Source organism: Pristis pectinata, chromosome 30 (genome assembly GCF_009764475.1).
Source record: "Pristis pectinata isolate sPriPec2 chromosome 30, sPriPec2.1.pri, whole genome shotgun sequence".
NCBI lineage: Eukaryota > Metazoa > Chordata > Chondrichthyes > Rhinopristiformes > Pristidae > Pristis > Pristis pectinata.
Window position 1 is genome coordinate 9,328,179 of NC_067434.1, and position 18,658 is coordinate 9,346,836.

General features: G+C 41.6%; 1 protein-coding gene across 1 annotated transcript in view; it reads left to right on the forward strand.

The window, feature by feature from the left end:
- The window catches only part of LOC127584684 (NFU1 iron-sulfur cluster scaffold homolog, mitochondrial-like), a 34,661-nt gene extending 19,156 nt beyond the window's left edge, over positions 1-15,505 (forward strand). The window contains exons 6-8 of the mRNA XM_052041559.1: positions 8,600-8,669; positions 10,149-10,323; positions 14,139-15,505. Coding sequence (XP_051897519.1) covers positions 8,600-8,669; positions 10,149-10,323; positions 14,139-14,210 — 317 coding nt within the window. The 3' untranslated portion in view covers positions 14,211-15,505. The remainder of the gene's footprint in view (positions 1-8,599; positions 8,670-10,148; positions 10,324-14,138) is intronic.
- The last annotated feature ends 3,153 nt before the right edge of the window (positions 15,506-18,658 follow it).

The following is an 18,658-nucleotide window of genomic DNA, read 5'->3' on the forward strand; positions in this document are numbered from 1 at the left end:
AATTTGGGAATTCCCTGTGGGTATTCATAAAGAGACTACTATTGCCTATGGTCATTTTCATTGTTTTAGTTTGTCATTCTTTTCTCTCAAATGTTCTGTTCATCAGCAATCTCCTTCTCATCATTCATCACAAAACCCTAAATGTCAATGCTGAGTTGGAGAACTTGGAGTTCCTGTTTATTAACAATAATAAACTATTTAAGGAACATTGGTTGAAGTGAAAACATCCTGGCCGTTAAGTCCTGGCTGATAAGTCCTCCCACATCATCAATGAGGCTAGATGATGCAGCAGGTCATACAGCAAACTGGACATGGTCTTCAGAATCCTGATGGAAGCAGTAAGGATGCCAAGCTGTGCAGTGTCTTCAGGTGGACGCTGGTGGCAATCCACTGAAAACAGATGGCTCAGTCTAGTCTGGAAAGATTTCCTCTTTGTCTCCCGAGCACTCTGGTTAGATCCACACTGATGTCATGTCTCTGACCACTGCCTCCTGCTGGCTGACTGTCATCTACTGGTAGACCAGAAGGCTGGCAGGGCAGACATGGAAGCTGAGTGTTAAATTGCTGACTCCAGAAAACATCAAGGAATTTAAAAGGCATTACACAAATTGGAGAACTATGAAACGCCTCTTTCACTCCCTGATGCGCTCATGGGAAGCAATTAAGCTGAACATTAAGAGGATCTTCATCCTCTGAGGTGTTCAGAATGTGAGAGAGTCAGAAGGAATTGTCAACTGCAGAAGAGTATGGAAAATTTGCTCCTGCTGCTGTTGATGTGGGTGGATGTGGAGAAACAACTGCAACAAAACAAAAACAAGCCTTCCTTTCCAAATTCTCCAAGATCATTTTCCAATCCAGAGTCAGTTATGTGGAACAGGTTGAGATATGCTCACACTTCTTCAGAAAGGTTCTCGGAGGAGCTTTGTGATCAGCAGCCTTGAGGAAGAGGACTGCTCGGTAATGTCCTTGGAGCTGGACGTACTGAGGATCTGTAAATTCTTCAAAGCCAGCCTATACAATTGGAAGGCCAGAGACAGCTCCAGATAGAGGACTGGAACTTCCTGTCCTCTATCTTGGAGGTTTTAGATCACAGCAAGTGGGGAAAGTCCAGACCCACCCATAGACCCTGAAGGAGCTGACAAGCTCAACCCATTCTTTTGAGACAGAGAAAACTCCTGGAAGTGGTGGCTGACAGGTGACTTTTTACATGGCATGTTGAGACTGGCTGGACCCAGACTTGTCTGAATTGCACAGTTCTCTGCTTCTGATGGCAGTATATCAGAATCCATGAGGAAGGGCATCATCACCCTCATCTACAAGCAGCAGGGAGAGGAGGAGGGATTCAGAAATTGGTGATCTTTCACACTGTTGACTGTGAGTTGCAAGATTCTGTCCAAGGCCATCATCAATCAAGTTGTTTGCTCTGGGGCAGGTGATCCATCTGCGTCAGGCCTACACCAAACCCAGCAGGAAGAGCTTTGAGAGCCTTTGACTGCTTCGGCATACGATTGGTTATGTGGAGGACAGGTGGGTGGGCAGAAGGAGAAGGCTTTTGATGAAACATCATATGTGTGCTTGATTGACATGTTCTCCAAAATGGCCTTTGGGTGAATCTGTATTTGGATACAATGGCCCTGCAGAGACATAATGGAGTCCAGATTAATGAGTGGGAAACTGGGACCTCTGCTTTTCATGATTTTTATTAATGACTTGGATGAGGGGGTAGAAGGGTGGTTTGGCAAGTTTGCAGACGACACAAAGGTTGGTGGTGTTGTGGATAGTGTGGAGGATTGTCCAAGATTGCAGAGGGACATTGGTAGGATGCAGAACTGGGCTGAGAAGTGGCAGATGAAGTTCAATCCGGAGAAGTGTGAGGTGGTACGCTTTGGAAGGACAAACTCCAAGGAGGAGTACAGAGTTAATGGCAGGATTCTGGGTAGTGTGGAGGAACAGAGGGATCTGGGGGTTCATATTCCACAGATCACTGGAAGTTGCCTCACAGGTGGATAGGGTAGTTAAGAAAGCTTATGGGATGTTAGCATTCATAAGTTGTGGGATCGAGCTTAAGAGCCACGAGGTAATGATGCAGCTCTGCAAAATTCTGGTTAGACCACACTTGGAGTACTGTGTCCAGTTCTGGTCGCCTCATTATAGGAAGGATGTGGAAGCGTTGGAAAGGGTGCAGAGGAGATTTACCAGGATGCTGCCTGGTTTAGAGAGTATGCATTATGAGGCGAGACTAAGGGAGCTAGGGCTTTACTCTGTGGAGAGAAGGAGGATGAGAGGAGACATGATGGAGGTGTACAAAATATTAAGAGGAATAGATAGAGTGGACAGCCAGCGCCTCTTTCCCAGGGCACCAATGCTCAATACAAGAGGGCATGGCTTTAAAGTAATGGGTGGAAAGTTCAAGGTAGATATCAGAGGAAGGATTTTTACCCAGAGAGTGGTTGGGGCATGGAATGCGCTGCCTGGGGCAGTGGTGGAGGCAGGTACATTGGTCAAATTCAAGAGATTACTAGATAAGCATATGGAGGAATTTAAAATAGAGGGATATGTGGGAGGAAGGGATTAGATAGTCTTAGGCGAAGTTTAAAGGTCGGCACAATATTGTGGGCCAAAGGGCCTGTATTGTGCTGTACTGTTCTATGATTCTATTCTATGAAAAAGAAATCTCCCCGTCAGATCTGGAGCCAGTAAGGCTGCCCTCTCTGCTCTGTCTTGTTTGTGTTGTATTGAGCCTTTTGCCAAATCCATCAACAAGGACTTAAGTGGGGTGACGATTCCAGGCAGCAGGGGCATTCATAGAGTCATAGAAATGTACAGCAAGGAGACAGGCAGTTGGGTCCACTGATTCTGCATCGATAATTGTCAAAGCCTCCCTGTATAGGGACGATGTTGCCGTCTTCTCCTTGGACGCACTGTCAGTCCACAGTTTAATCAGCATCTGCGAAGAGTTTGAACTGGCCATGGTAGCCAGAGTCATTAGCAACAAAAGCAAGGATGTGTTCTTTGGCAACTGGTCCGGCTGATCCTTCTGTTCTGTCACTAACAGATCTGATTATCTGAAGGTGCTGGGTACCTCTTTGGAGGAACTGGGCATGGGGCAACAATTGTGCGGAGTGAATAGACAAGATAAAGCAGAAGTTGGTAATGTGGGAGCAGTGCTCCTTCTCAATAGTGGAAAAGAACCTGGCCATCAGGTATGACATGTTCGTAGTGTTGCTGCATGTGATGCAAGTGTGGCCCATACCCTGCTCCTGTACCAGGCAGACACCCAAGCCATCTTGCATTTCATCTGGAAATTCAAACTAGTGATGTATCAGTCTCCAGAGAAATGGGGGAAGATGCCTTCAATGTGGCCTTCATCCTGATGGTCTCCTTTGTGTTGGCCTGCATCAAGCTGTCTGTAGAACCCATGAAACTAAACACCAGTTGTCACTATGGACCTGGCCTCATTGCTGTGGAAAATTCCATTCATTTGGACTGTGCTGTTGCACCTGTCTCTTGTAGAAAGGTTTCTGCAGTTAAACATTTTTAACCAAAAGTCAATTAGGCAGTGATCTGCATGGAATGTCCTGAAGGCCCTGCCAGAGAAGGAGACAGTGGATCAATCCTGTAGAGTGGTTCATCACCAAAACATTCAACAAATCTTTCCTGGCTGGTGGTGAAAAGGGCCCTCCCCGTCACACTATCCATGCACAGCTGGAGCCTCAATCCCAGTCCACATTGGCCTAAAGATATCTGCACTCATCCACTTCTTAGGAACTGTGATTGCTGAAGGTTTGGAAAGGATGCAGTGGTCTTTGTTGAGGTTCATCGAAAGCAGCTGGCATAACACAGGACCTTCTGTTCTATAGACTGCTTCCAGGGACACAGACTGAGTCAAACAACAACTGCTGCTGGAAGATCATCCAGCTTGGTGAAAGACGCACTTTGGCCTTCCAGTGTAAGCAGATACGTATCTGCAGAGGAATGCTGCTGAGTGGCATGTTCCAAGTTGCAGGAGTGCTTGCTGAGGAATGGACTGAAGCTTGCTGCAGCCACTGGAAAGGCTCCAGGGAGGACCACAGTCTAAGGTCCTCCCCCACTGGACACTGAGGGGCTGAGTCCCATGTAACAGTCTCAAACACAGATACAATGCTTCAGGATGAAACATCAGTTGATGCATTATAAGTGAGTGTATTGAAAAGGCTTTGTAAAGTGAATGAAGATAGTGACATGTTTCTATGGTTTCATTGAATGTTTTATGAATATTTTGGGGAAAAACAGAAAATGTTTATTTTTCTCACCATTCTCCTAATTGAATTTCACACATCTGCCAGCCTCCATAGAGTGTACTGAACTCATGTAAAATGTGGAATATAATCAAATAAGAAATAAAAATACAGGAAACGCTGAGGTAGAGAAAGAATGTTAGGATTATTGTCTTGGGTTGATCCTAATGATTTGTAGCTTGTATACTTATTGTTGGCAGGACAAAGAATACAAAGGCATTTTGGACAATGTTACAGCATTGACTTTTTGATGTGTATAGAGCTGTGAATCCCAATCATCAATTTGCACACACAAAGGTTCTTTAAACCCCAAAGAGATAATTGAGCTGATAATTTGTTTTACTGATGCTGGCTAAGGGATAAACTTGATCTGAACACTAAAATCCCTGCTTCTTTTGCATCCATCGGAGTGGGTGGACAAGGACCTCTGTTTAACTTATCATCCAAAAGCTAGTGCTTCTGGCTGCCCTCATTGGGGGATTAATCTATTGGATCAGGAGGGTTACTGCTGCAGCGGTGTTAATATGTGCTACAGATATAGTCAGGCCAGCATATACCAGGTATTCTCAGGCTCCATGTACAATACTGCTCTAGATTTATATAATATTCTTTTTAAATATTTGAAAGCATTTACTAAAGCTTCATGGATCTTTTTTTTAAAATTTCCTCTGCTGTTTCGTTGTATTTTTATTACATTTTATAACTTGACATTTTCTCTTGAACTTTTCTCAGTTCATGTTCAGGGTGAATTACACTTATTAAAAAGTATATTTTTGCATCATTGCTAGGAGAAATGTTCTTTGCACTGATGATATGCATTTCTTTACCCATAATTTTGACACAGACAGGCAGCATCTATAGAGAGAGAAACAAGTTTTAAGTTGTAGAGAAGTGGGAGGGGTGGAGAGAACAAAGGCAATGTGTGTGACAGGGTAGAGACCATGTCACATTGAATGACGTATAAGGTAGTGGCAGCAACTAAGAGAGCCTTGTTTGTCATATCTGATCTGGCTGGGCAAGTTGTGAATAGAAGATTAATTAGGACAGAGGGAAAAAATACTGAAACTGCAGTTGCTGGAAATACCAAGAAGTCAGGGGGTATTTGTAGAGAGAACAAAGAGTGAATTAATGTTGCACCTTTCATCGGAACTAGCTAGTTCAAAAACCAACTGTAAAGTCTGGTTTGCTGAAATTGTCGAATTCATTGTTATGGCTTGAGGATGGTACTGTGACTACAGGAATATAGAATGTTGTTTTTCAAGCTTGCATTAGCCTTCATTGGAATGGCGAAAAGGTCCAAAGTCTCAAAGGTGCTTGGTCCACAGTTCCATGATCTGTCCTCAAAGACCTCAGCTTCATCCCCATCTCAATGAATTCCAAGCCTGACGTGATGATTTCTTCTGCTCTAATGATGATATTTTCTATGTCTTCCAAGATGCCTTCCGCTTTCCTTAACAGTGGCAACCTTTCCACTACAGTTGACTGGATTCTCAAAGACATTTATTCCATTTCTGCTGTCAACCACTCTTTTCTTACCCAGAGGTAGGATAGAGCTCCCTTACGCCTACTGGCCTTAATATCCAATGGGTCATCCCCTATAATTGAAAGCTGTTGGAGAGAGAGTTCTCGACTCTACATGTGCCTGCACATGGCATAAAGCAAGGATCTCAGAATGTGTTGAGAACAGTGAGTCAAGAAATGCAGGAAAGCCTGCCTGTATCTGTAATCATGGGTGGATCATAACGTGGGTGAAATTTCAGTTGGAATCAATACGGACTAAGTTGGACCTGATAACATTTGGGGAAGAAAGAAAAATGGATACGAAAATTACCTTTGGCCAGTATCTCATTAAAACAAAAACGTAAACTATCTCTTCCTTCTCCTCCATATAAATTAGCTGGGTTTAATGAGCCTCGCCACCTTCGCTCAGCCAACACTATCGTATTTTCTGTCAATCAGTCTCTTTTGGTCTCTTATGATTTTGTTCCCTCCCCCCTTTACAACTTACAATTTGTGGCATTTGGTTTTTATTTTGGATTTCCAGCATCTGGATTTTTTTTTACTTTTGTCATCAGAAATATTTGTTTGATTTTAGATGGGATCGTGTTCCCATGCTGAATAAAAGGATTTTTGTCATAATCTTCGATTGTATGTCATTCTTTGTTGAATGTGGGCTCAGATATCTTTCTGGTAGCTGTTACGTTACATGCATTGCTCATGAAACACTGGTGGTGAGCAGCTTTGAATGCCTGTAATCTTGTTGTGAATCTATTCCCATGTTGCTGTTCAGTTGAGAGTTCCAAACTTCAACCCAATGATTATGTAGGAACCATGGTACATTTCCACACCAGGATAATATTTAATTTGAGGGTAAACTTGAAGCTGGTGATGTTCCTATGCAGTTGCTACCTTTGTCAATAGTCAAGGTGACTGGATCAATAGATGCTGTTTAAGAAGCCTTGGAAAGTTCATGTCCAGATAGTAAAGGGAATGAATGTTCAGGATGGTAGAAGGAAAGCCAACTTGGCAGGTTAGTTTGTCATGGATAGTACTGAGGTATATGTTACTACAGCTGCAGGCATCCAGGCAAGTGGAGAACTTTCCATCATATTCTGCCTGTGCCCTGAATATCTGGAAAGACTTAAGACAAGTGAGTCTTCACTGCAAGATACCCAGCTTTTGTTTTGCTCTTGTGACACTGCCTTTATTTAACTAGTCTAATTAAGAACCTGTGTGTCTTTCCTTTAGGATTTTGAAAGTAACTGTAAAATTGAAAAAAAAATACACAGTGAAATAAAACTTCTAAAGTAAGAGAATAAAGTAGGCAGAGCAAAAAGCAGCTCTTGCATTCGCACAGCTTCAAGTGACATTTCCTGCAACTTTGTTTCACATTAAAGAACACAGTCTTCCACTTAATCACATATTATTCCCTGGTATGAAACTGTTTTAGACAGAATTTGGGATTAATTGTAATTCCATCTCAGCTGAGACTTAACAAATACCTAACAGCTTTTTCACTTCCTCATGTGCTTACATACACTCTATCTCTCTCTCCCCACTCCTATATGAGTCAAAAGGAACTCAAATTTGCCAAACCCTCTGCAACATTTTAAAACCCGGTATTCAAACACTTTAAGTCGGTTTAAAAACAAAATATGACGTGCTGCTGTGGGTTGAACAGGGAGGATAGTTAAAACACATTCCAACACAGACTTGTAAACTTTAAGGCTTTAAAGCAAATGAGTTTTGTAAATTAGGTATTATAGAAACATATATAGTATATTCAAAGTCCTTCACGTTAATTAAAACTTGAACAGTCTCCCAAATTTTCTCACTTTTTCAATCTCTGACCTGTGACAAAATTCAGTTTATAAGACCTGTTAGCCCTACAATCCCGGGTCATACATCCACAACTAAAACTCTTTTCTCCCAGGGAGACCCTTTATTCCAGATCACTCATACTTCCATTTATACATGGGTATATGTTAAACATTATGGTTTTGCTCCTAATAATCATTCCATTTGGATGAACTTCCACTATCCGTAGGAGTTTCTGATCCCTTATAGGTGTTGATGGGGACATGTCCTACTTTTCTTCCCTCCCCACCCCCCCACCTTGGACTTTGTTTGCTATTCTCTGTAGGGCTCTGTAAAGGCATGAAGGAGACCAACTACTGCCTGCCACCATCAGGATTTTCAAAAGCATCTGTGACTAATTATGTTCATCTGTACTGGCGCTGAGGCCTCAGGAGGATTAATGGCTCTTGAATCATCAGTATAGCAAGCACCCTCCTTCCTGAGGCTTGCCTAATCCGCATAATCTCTCTAATCTACATCCCACCTTAGTTGGATAAAGTCACGTATCACCACTGCTGTAGTCTGTTGTTTGCCTAGCCCCTCTTGTCGTTCTAAAATCCCGAAGTTACACAAAAAATGATCCGTGTGTCATTGGGTTGCTTGATGTCTTCCCCGAGTGGAATTTCTTTGAAGCCACACCATTGATATTACAATTTAGCACCCGACATTAAGGAAACACACCCGTTGGCAACACAGGTGGAGGTCGACCTGTGGAAGTCGTGTGCTGATCGGGAACTGGAATCTCCAGTGCATCATTTGTTCCCTATTGTGTAATGGTGTCTCATTCAGATATTAATTGTTTTCCCTCGAAGATGATGTTGGTTTCTCTTCTGTATTAACAATATGTAGCAAGTGACTGTTAGTTGGAGGTCAGTTTGTAGTTATTTTAAATTATCAAATTAAGCTATTGAAAGGTGGTGGAGGTGTACTATTTGAACTGCATTTTATCTATTTTTATCATCTAGCCCCCTCAGAGAGTGAGGAGGATGATGAAGTGGTTGCAATGATCAGGGAACTGCTGGATACAAGAATAAGGTATTTTGTTTTCTAATGGTTACATCTGGTTTTAATTGAGATGTGCGCACCATATAGTACTTATCCCCAGTTCCCCTGAGAGGGTGACGGCAGGACTTAACTGGCTGTGGTTGTCATGCCATGCACATAGTGTTATGTATGGAAGTCCTGGATGTTGATGCAAGGGCATTGAATCTTTCTTCCACTTTGTTACTCCGTCAATGTCCAATATCGTCTTTAACAGAGTCCATTTGATTCCAAGGCACTAGTGGTCAAAAATGCCATAGCCATTGAAGACCCTCATGTAACCTGTTTTACTCAGTCCTGGTCAGCATCTCGTGTGAGTTGAGCCATTATTTACAATTAACGATGGCTGGTCTTATTGACAGGGAAAATTTTGTCAAAGTGGCCTTGGTGATTATTTGACATCCAGTGGGAATATAAGCCATTCAGCCTTTTAAGCCCTTTTCACTATTCAGTGAGATCTTGGCTGATCTATATCCTCACACCAATTTTTCACTGCATATCCCTTGAAGGTATCAGCCGGCAACAATCTACTAAACCAAAATTTAAAATTATTCGTTAAAACCTACAACTTTCTCTGGGGGTGCTTCACACTTCTGCCACGAAGAGTGTTTCTTCTTTCTCAAATCACCAGGATCTAATTCTTAAGGTTTTATAGAAAAAGTTTCTAGATGCTCTGTCAAAATACTTCAGATGTAAATTATGTCACTCCTCAACATTTTTTTAGTTGATTTTCATTTGAGCTCCAAAGTCTCATAAAGTAGAAATGAAGTATTTTCTGTATAAATGCAAAATTGATAATTTTGAGCCTGTATTCCCCAGTTCTAACAGTCCCAGACATAAAAGTTCGCAGTTAAAGTTGTACAGCACAGGCTCTTCAGTCCACCATGACAACCATCAGTTACCTATCTACACTAATCCCATTTACTGGCACTTGCCATAGCCTTCTATGCCTTGGCAATTCATCTGTTTGTCTACATATTTAAATGTTGTGAGAGTACTTGCTTCCATCACCCAGATCTCCATATGTATCGCATAGCATTTGCCAAAAAAAATGAACCTGATTTCTAGTAGTGTGCAAAGCTGAAATATTTTGAAAAGCAGTTTCCCACCAGAAGTACCTAAAGATAACATTGAGTGGAATGGAGAAGAAATAATGTAAAACATTCAAGGGAGAGGTTAAAAGGCCAGGCAGAGAAAGATATAAGAAGAAAAAAAAGATATTTTACAACATACAAGATTTTCATAGTCCTGAATGTTTTGCTTTATTCACAGAACCTCTGACAGATTATAGCTCCCTTGAGTTTGATTTAATTTAAAAAAAACATATTTAACAGTAATATTCAACAGTTGAGTGCCAGAACCTTGCTGCGATTCTTTTTGATTTAGTTTCATACTGTACAGTGTTCAAATAAGTCAACAGTTGTAGCATCACATTAAAACATTAAGTTGTCATATCTTGTTTCACCTTTCCAGGCCTACTGTGCAGGAAGATGGAGGAGACGTCATTTTTAAAGGTTTTGAAAATGGTGTTGTGAAGTTAAAATTATTGGGGTCTTGCACTGGCTGCCCAAGCTCAGTCATTACTTTAAAAAGTGGAATACAAAATATGTTACAGTTTTACATTCCTGAAGTTGATGAAGTAGAACAGGTAAAGTATGAAATAACACAAGTAGAGAATTGTTAGAAATTAGTTGCTCAGAGTCTAAAGCAAGAATGGCACAGATAAATGTGCAAACATAGACCATATATTTCCACTTCCATTACTTTATTCAGCTCAGTAGTTCATCAGCTGAAACCCTCATTCATGCCTTTGTTACACCTAGACTTGATTATTCCAATGCACTCCAGTGTGTCATTCCATGTACTCCTCCCCGTAAGATCAATGTCTTCCAAAAGCCTATGCTCTTACTTTGTTACCCATCACTCCCTTTGACATTTGATCTTTTCTTGCTTCTGCAGTTTATATCCTGGACTACATATTCTTTGCATCAATCTGTCTTATGCGTTTCATTCAATTTTCAGCACTATTTAATATTTTTGGTTGGTCTTAAATTTAGCTTGGGCCAGATCTAATCCTTTAACCTTGCTGTTGCCACTGCATCAATGTTTTTATTTTTCTATTTTTTTTCTTTGATTGTTTGTAAGTGTGCTGAGCAGCTTTGCATCTTCATTTTTTTTATCGTTGATTCTTATGATTGATGTTAATTGTCTTGTCATCTATTATTTTTATGTATGATCTATAGAAAGCTGTGGAATGAGCATGGTTTAAGGGAAACTAATTGTTTTGAAAAGAAAATACTGAAAATTAAACTCTGCTCATATGTTAACTATCTTCAGTTGCTTTCATATTTCTTATCCTTTTTTTTCTATTAGTATAGTTTTATCCTTCAGTTTTAAAAATATTGCCAGGTTTCCAGCATTTTGTTCTTGTGTGACATATTGGCTTCAAGTCCTCTCTTCCCAGTTTGAGTTTGATGTTATTCAAAATCTAGTTTATTTACCAGAAAGTTAATTTTGAATCTTGTTCAAAATTAACCCCTCCCTCTCTCTGAAGCTAGGCAGTCTGTTCTCAGCAAAGGCCTCCCCTTCATACCTCTACACCCCCACCTAACTTGCAGCCTAATGGCATGAACATTGAATTCTCCCACTTTAAGTAATCCCCACAACCCCCCCACCCCACCATACTTCTTCTAGAACATAAAAACTACAGCACCATTCAGGTCCTTCGGCCCACAAAGCTGTGCTGAACATGTCCCTACCCTAGAAATTACTAGGCTTACCCATAGCCCTCTATTTTACTCAGCTCCATGTACCTGTCTAACAGTCTCTTGAAAGACCCTATTGTATCCGCCTCCACCACCGTTTCCGGCAGCCCATTCCACGCACTCACCACTCTCTGAGTAAAAAACTTACCCCTGACATCTCCTCTATATCTACTCTCCAGCACCTTAAACCTATGTCCTCTTGTGGCCACCATTTCAGCTCTAGGGAAAAGCCTCTTACTATCCACCCGATCAATACCTCTCATCATCTTATACACCTCTATCAGGTCCCCCCTCATCCTCCGTCTCTCCAAGGAGAAAAGGCCGAGTTCCCTCAATCTGCTTTCATAAGGCATGCTCTGCATTCCAGGCAGCATCCTTGTAAATCTCCTTTGCACCCTCTCTATGGCTTCCACATCTTTCCTGTAGTGAGGCGACCAGAACTGAGCACAATACTCCCAAGTGGTCTGACCAGGGACCTATATAGCTGCAAAAATACCTCTCAGTTCCTAAATTCAATTCCCCGATTGATGAAGGACAATACACCATATGTCTTCTTAGCCACAGAATCAACCTGCGCAGCCGCTTTGAGCGTCCTATGGACTCGGACTCCAAGATCCCTGTGATCCTCCACACTGCCAAGAGTCCTACCATTAATACTATATTCCCCCAACATATTTGACCTACCAAAATGAACCACTTCACACTTATCTGGGTTGAACTGCATCTGCCACTTCTCAGCCCAACTCTGCATCCTATCTATGTCCCTCTGTAACCTCAGCCCTCCAAACTATCCACAACACCCCCAACCTTTGTGTCATCCGCAAACTTACTAATCCACCCCTCCACTTCCTCATCCAGGTTGTTTATAAAAATCACAAAGAGTAAGGGTCCCAGTATAGATCCCTGAGGTACACCACTGGTCACCAACATCCATTCAGAATACGACCTTTCAACAACCACTCTTTGCCTTCTGTGGGCCTGCCAGTTCTGGATCCACATTGCAATGTCCCCTTAGATCCCATGTCTCCTCACCTTGTCCATAAGCCTCGCATGGGGTACTTTATCAAACACCTTGCTGAAATCCATATACACTACATCTACTACTCTCCCTTCATCGATGTGCTTAGTCACATCCTCAAAAAATTCAATCAGGCTCGTAAGACAGGACCTGCCCTTGACAAAGCCATGCTGACTATTCCTAGTCATATTATACCTCTTCAAATGTTCATAAATCCCGCCTCTCAGGATCTTCTCCATCAGCTTACCAACCACTGAGGTGACTCACCGGTCTATAATTCCCTGGGCTATCCCTACTCCCCTTCTTGAATAAGGGAACAACATCTGCAACCCTCCCGGAACCTCTCCCGTCTCCATCGACGATGCAAAGATCATCATCAGAGGCTCTGCAGTCTCCTCCCTCGCCTCCCACAGCAGCCTGGGGTACATCTCATCCAGTCCCGGTGACTTATCTAACTTGATGCTTTCCAAAAGTTTCAGCACCTCCTCTTTCCTAATATGTACATGCTCAAGCTTTTCAGGCCGCTGCAAGTCCCCACTACAATCCCCCAAATCTTTTTCCGTAGTGAATACTGACATAAAGTATTCATTAAGTACCTCCGCTATTTCTTCCAGATCCATACACACTTTCCCACTGCTGCACTTGATAGGCCCTATCCTTTCACATCTCATCCTCTTACTCTTCACATACTTGTAGAATGCCTTGGTGTTTTCCTTAATCCTGCCCTCCAAGGCCTTCTCATGTCCCCTTCTGGCTCTCCTAATCTCTTTCTTAAGTTCCTTCCTTTTAGCCTTGTACTCTTCTAGATCTCTAACATTTACCTCTCTCTGTACCTTTTGTATGCTTTTCTCTTCCTTTTGACTAGATTTGTTATAGCCTTCGTACACCACAGTTCCTGTATCCTCTCGTGACTCCCCTGTCTCATCGGAACATGTCTATGCAGAGCTCCACACAAATACCCCCTGAATATTTGCCACATATCTTCTGTATTTTTCCCAGAGAACATCTGTTCCCAATTTAATCTTCCAATTTCCTGCCTGAGAGCCTCATAATTCCCTTTACTCCAAGTAAACACCTTCCTAGTCTGTTCCTATTCCTCTCCAGTGCTAACGTAAAGGAGATAGAATTATGATCACTATTCTCTTCTTCCCTTTCCTAGCCTATCTCGCTATTTTTCTCCCCCCCCCCTTTGTTCCTTTTTCTTCCTTTCTCTCCTTGCCTTTGACCCATCCCCTGGTGGATCAGCTCTCCCCTCCTCCCCCGCACCTACCAGTCACCTTGTGCCCACCCTGCCATCCGCTCTTTTGTCCACCTATCACTGCTCTGCTTTTCCCTCCTATATATTGGGCTCCCCCTTTTCCTATCTTGTCCTGACCCAAAACGTTGACCGCCTGCTTTTCTCCACGGATGCTGCCTGGCCTGCTGAGTTCCTTCAGCGTCATCGTGTTTTTCATCCAGATTCCAGCATCTGCAGTCCTTTGTTTCTCTTTGAATTTTGTTCATGCTTTGGGACAATTGCAAAAAATAATTTGATGACTAAAGAATTATGAAACGTATCTTTTATTAAACTTTTGTATTTATGGAAGTGTATTTTCAGGAGTAAGTAGATGTTTATCCAAGATGGTTTAAGAAATCCATGGATTCTTTTGAGACTTCTCATTGGATTATTTTTCATTGCAGGTCCAAGATGAATTAGATGAAGTAAACATTAAAGCCTTTGAAGAACTAGAGAAGAAATTAAAAGATACATAAATTATTTATCAGAAATTTTAAGAAATGTATTGAGACCTATTTATTTCTCACAGTTCTCCTCTTGTAATACAAAGTCAAATTGATCTCACATTACCTCTCTCATTATTTGTTTTATGTGTAGTTTATATTATTAGAAATGCTGACTGTGGTATGAATTGTTGCTTTTTCTTTGTCATCTGCATTCCCTGTAAATGTCTGAATGGGAAAATCTAGGCTAATACCTCTCGTATACCAATCTGTGGAATAGAAATACTATTACCTGGATCAACATCGATCATCATGAAGGGAATAATGTATTTGATATTTTGCTCAGTTCTCATTGGAACGGGGCAGGGTGAGTTCCCTATTGTGGGTCATTCATTTGTAGTACATCTTAACTTAAGTACATCTCAACTTTAGAACTCTAGAATTCGGAATGATGCCTGTGCAGTCTAAATAATAGTTTCCATTTTCTTAGTTAGCCTTGAACTCCACACAACAAATAATGATGAAGAACTTAAAATATCTTTATCACCTATCGATGGGGCCCACCAGTACTTTAGTGTTATTCAAACACTACCTTTACTGAGCATCATATAAAATGCCATGGAAGCAGGATGTTTTATAAAGTGTAGCTTTACAAGCACCTCTGTACATTTATAAAAGAAATTTAACAGAGTACTTTTTATGTTTGAGCTACAGGGGGAAGGGGTGTATATTTGAAGAATGTTGGAAGAAAAATAGCTATTTGTAATGTTTAATGAAAGATACTGGGCGCTATGCCATTGATATTTAGCTAATGTACTTTTTCAGGTACATACTAAAATGTAGAAGTGAAAACTTTTAAAGATATCTGCTATATTTCCACTAATTATTTTAAAAGTGACTTCTTACTTTTGTTGTCAAATAAAGCAACAGCAATACTTCCTCTTGCAGCTGCTACCGATCCAGAGGCTTTTTTTTAATTTAGGTCAACAACCTTAATTTTGCCAGTTTGTATGTTTCTAAGTGAATCCCCTTCAGTATAGAACTTGATGCTTTGGCCTGTATAAAGTCTTAATCTGCTTGACATCTGAATGGCAGTGCTTTAACTTGGTCACATTGAACCTGGATTGTTGAACTGAAACAAACTTCCATTGATCTACTACTGGTGAAGGTTTAGATTGTTCACTGTACAAATGATGTATTTTATACATTGTGAATATTCATAATCACTTTTACAGATATTGTAATAAATGGCAGGGGTTGGACACATTGTAAAGTAGCTTGTACAATGAAACTAAATGTGTTAAAGCCATTAAAGCAATTGAAATTTATCGAAAGGAAATTCTTCACTTCTACTGTACTCAACCATTGGAGGGAACTTCATTGACTGCATTGGTAATCCCAGTATAGCATATTGTTAATTTCTGGACTTCATATGATACCTTTCTTTTGATTAAAGCATCAGTGCCTTGATATAATTGTCTATGCAAAGCAATTCAGAAGAACCATATCTATTATGGAATGCAGCCATAATCGAAATTCACATCTCACTTTATTGACACTTTGGAGTTGAGGTGATGTCTATCCATTACTGAGGCAAATTCTAAGGCAAAAGAAAATATTTTCACATTAGAAAAGCTGATGAAGTTGTACTTACAACATTAACTGATTGGGTTCAGAGTGAACTTATTTATCCAATCTGGGGAGCAATTTGACCGTTTTAGAAGCAGTTGTGCTGAAAGATACACTCCCTGACCTCGGAGGAACATGGCATGGCAAACTATCAATTATAGAGTCATAAAGCACAGAAACAGGCCCTTCAGCCCACCAAGTCCATGCTGACCCTTAACCACCCATTTACACTAAACCTCCATCAATCTCATTCAACAAACATTCTGCTGGAGAAACTCTGGATTGAGCAGCATCTTTGGGGGAGAGGGGGAAAGGAATTGGTGTTTCAGGTTGAAACCCTGTATCAGGACTGGTGAGTCTCCATCAATCTCAGTTTTTATTCTCATTTATTCCCTCTGGATTTGATCACTCACCTATACATTAGGCAGTTTACAGTGGCCAATTAACCTACCAATCTGCACGTCTTTGGGATGTGGGAGGAAACCCATACAACTACAGGAGAACGTGCAAACTCCACACAGCAGCCAGAGTCGGGATTGAACCTAGGTCTCCGGCGCTGTGAGGCAACAGCTTGCTTACACTCCTTCCTCAGTAATCTGCTGTGATCTGACCATTCCTTCAAATTGAAGACAATGACAAGGATCGTAAACCCAATTCTTAAATGCTGTCAGGACTGAATGCGTTAAATGAGTTTCGAGGAATGATCGCTGGTCAAAGTGAACTCCATAGCTATTTTTGAGAGGGTTGACTGATCCCAGCACCAATGTACTATTCTTGTGTTCTTTTGTATCACTGTTTAGTAACAAGGATAGAACTTCAATTGGCCACGAAATTCCCCCTTGTGTGTAGGTGAGTGGTAGAATCTTGGGGTGGGAGGAGCCTGTGGTGATATGGGGAAAATAAAATGTGATTATATAAATGGGTGCTCGATGGTAGATGTGGACTCTGGCAAGACGGCCTGTTTCCATGCTGTATGACTCTACACTAGCAACCTTTATGAGAGTCTGTATTGCGAGAGCATAGCAAAACAGAAGGGTAAAATGCATGTGAAAAATGGGCTGATGGCAGAGACTTGGTACATCAGGAAAATTGGTGAATATGGCAGAAAATGTTGAGCATTTATCTTAAACAATTGGATATAACTTCAAAACCAATAACCCCTGTAAAAGTTACAGGCAAGCATTCTGAAGATAAAACTTACTGCTGTGCTTTTTTTTCAAATATATATTATTTATAAAAAATATACAGTTATATAATCAGGACATTGTATAATCTTCATTCACTGAATCCTTACTTTCACTTAAAATATTTACAACATGCCACTTGTGTTTCATTCAGAATCATTCCAGCACTGAAATATTAGAGCGGACCTGGTCCTTCAGTGTCCAGTGGTGGGAGGACGCTGGACTGTGGTCTTTCCACACAGAACCTTTGCAGTGGCTGCACTGAGCTTCAGTACATCCCTCAGTATGTAGTCCTGCACCGCGGAATGTGGCAGTCTGCAGCGTTCGGTTGCAAATGCCTCCTTTCACTGGAAGACAAGCAAGCTTCCAGCAGACATAAGTGCATTTTTCACCAAGTTGCTCTTCCAGCAGTGGGTGATTTTTATCCCAGTCTGCATCCCTGGAAACAGCCCAGAGAGCACAAAACCCTGTGTTACGCAGCCACTCGGTAAGAACCTTGAGGCCACTACATCCCTTGGCAGAAGTACGGTCCACAAGGAAATGGATGCAGCCACACTGCAGCCACCTGGAGGGCAGCACACAATGGGACTGAGATATCAACAGCACATGAAGGATCTGACAGAGAGGGCCCTTACAGTCAAGCAAGGTCAACTGCCTTGCCATATAGCCATACAAAAGAGAAGAGCTACAATACTCACATGGTACATTCAACATTGCAATAGTTAACTGTGCTCAAACATGCCTTAAGATAAAAATGATCCCACAGATCTTAAAACACAACACGCACACTTGTACACGCATACTCCAGGCAACATTAGCTAGCATTTTGGCTTGACCAATGACCGTAGTCAGAACTGGGATGGTTGCCTTCACTGCCAGGGTTGGAGATTACTTGACAAATGCACAGTCCACAGGAAGGCGAAGTACTGTTGCAACAGCACTGAAGCCATCTCAAGGACTGTATTTAATGACATTCATCTTTTTATATCTTTTTTCAATTTGCTATTATTAGACCAGTAATTAAAAACAGAAAATGCTGACAAAAACCCAGGTCAGACAATATCTTTGGAAAGAGGAATATAAGACTTCTTTATTAGTCACATGTACATTGATACACACAGTGAAATGCATCATTGCAATAGAATGTTTTGGGGGCAGCCAGCAAGTGTCGCCACGCTTCCGGCGCCAGCATAGCGTGCCCACAACTCCTAACCCATACATCTTTGGAATGTGGGAGGAAACCAGAGCACCCGGAGGAAACCCACACGGTCACAGGGAGAATGTACAAACTCCTTACAGACAGCAGCGGGAATTGAACCCAGGTCACTGGTGCTGTAATAGCGTTACGCTAACCGCTACGCTACAATGTTTTGGGTTAGTTTTCATGAAAAATAACTGTGTCTCAGTTGTGACCAAGGTCGCAGACCCGAAATGTTGACAGTTTCTCTCCCCACAGATGCTGCCTGACCTACTGAGTTCTTTCTTCCCCCAGCATTTCCTGCTTTTATTTCAGATCTGCATTTTATGTTGATATGCGTTACTAGACTGGTGGTGTTTCAGTGCGGGGACGTGAACCGACAATGAGAAAGGTGGAATCCCAATGAGACCAAGTGCTCACAATTTCATACTACAACCGCCCTTTTGCACATCGATGGGAGGGAGGCTGGT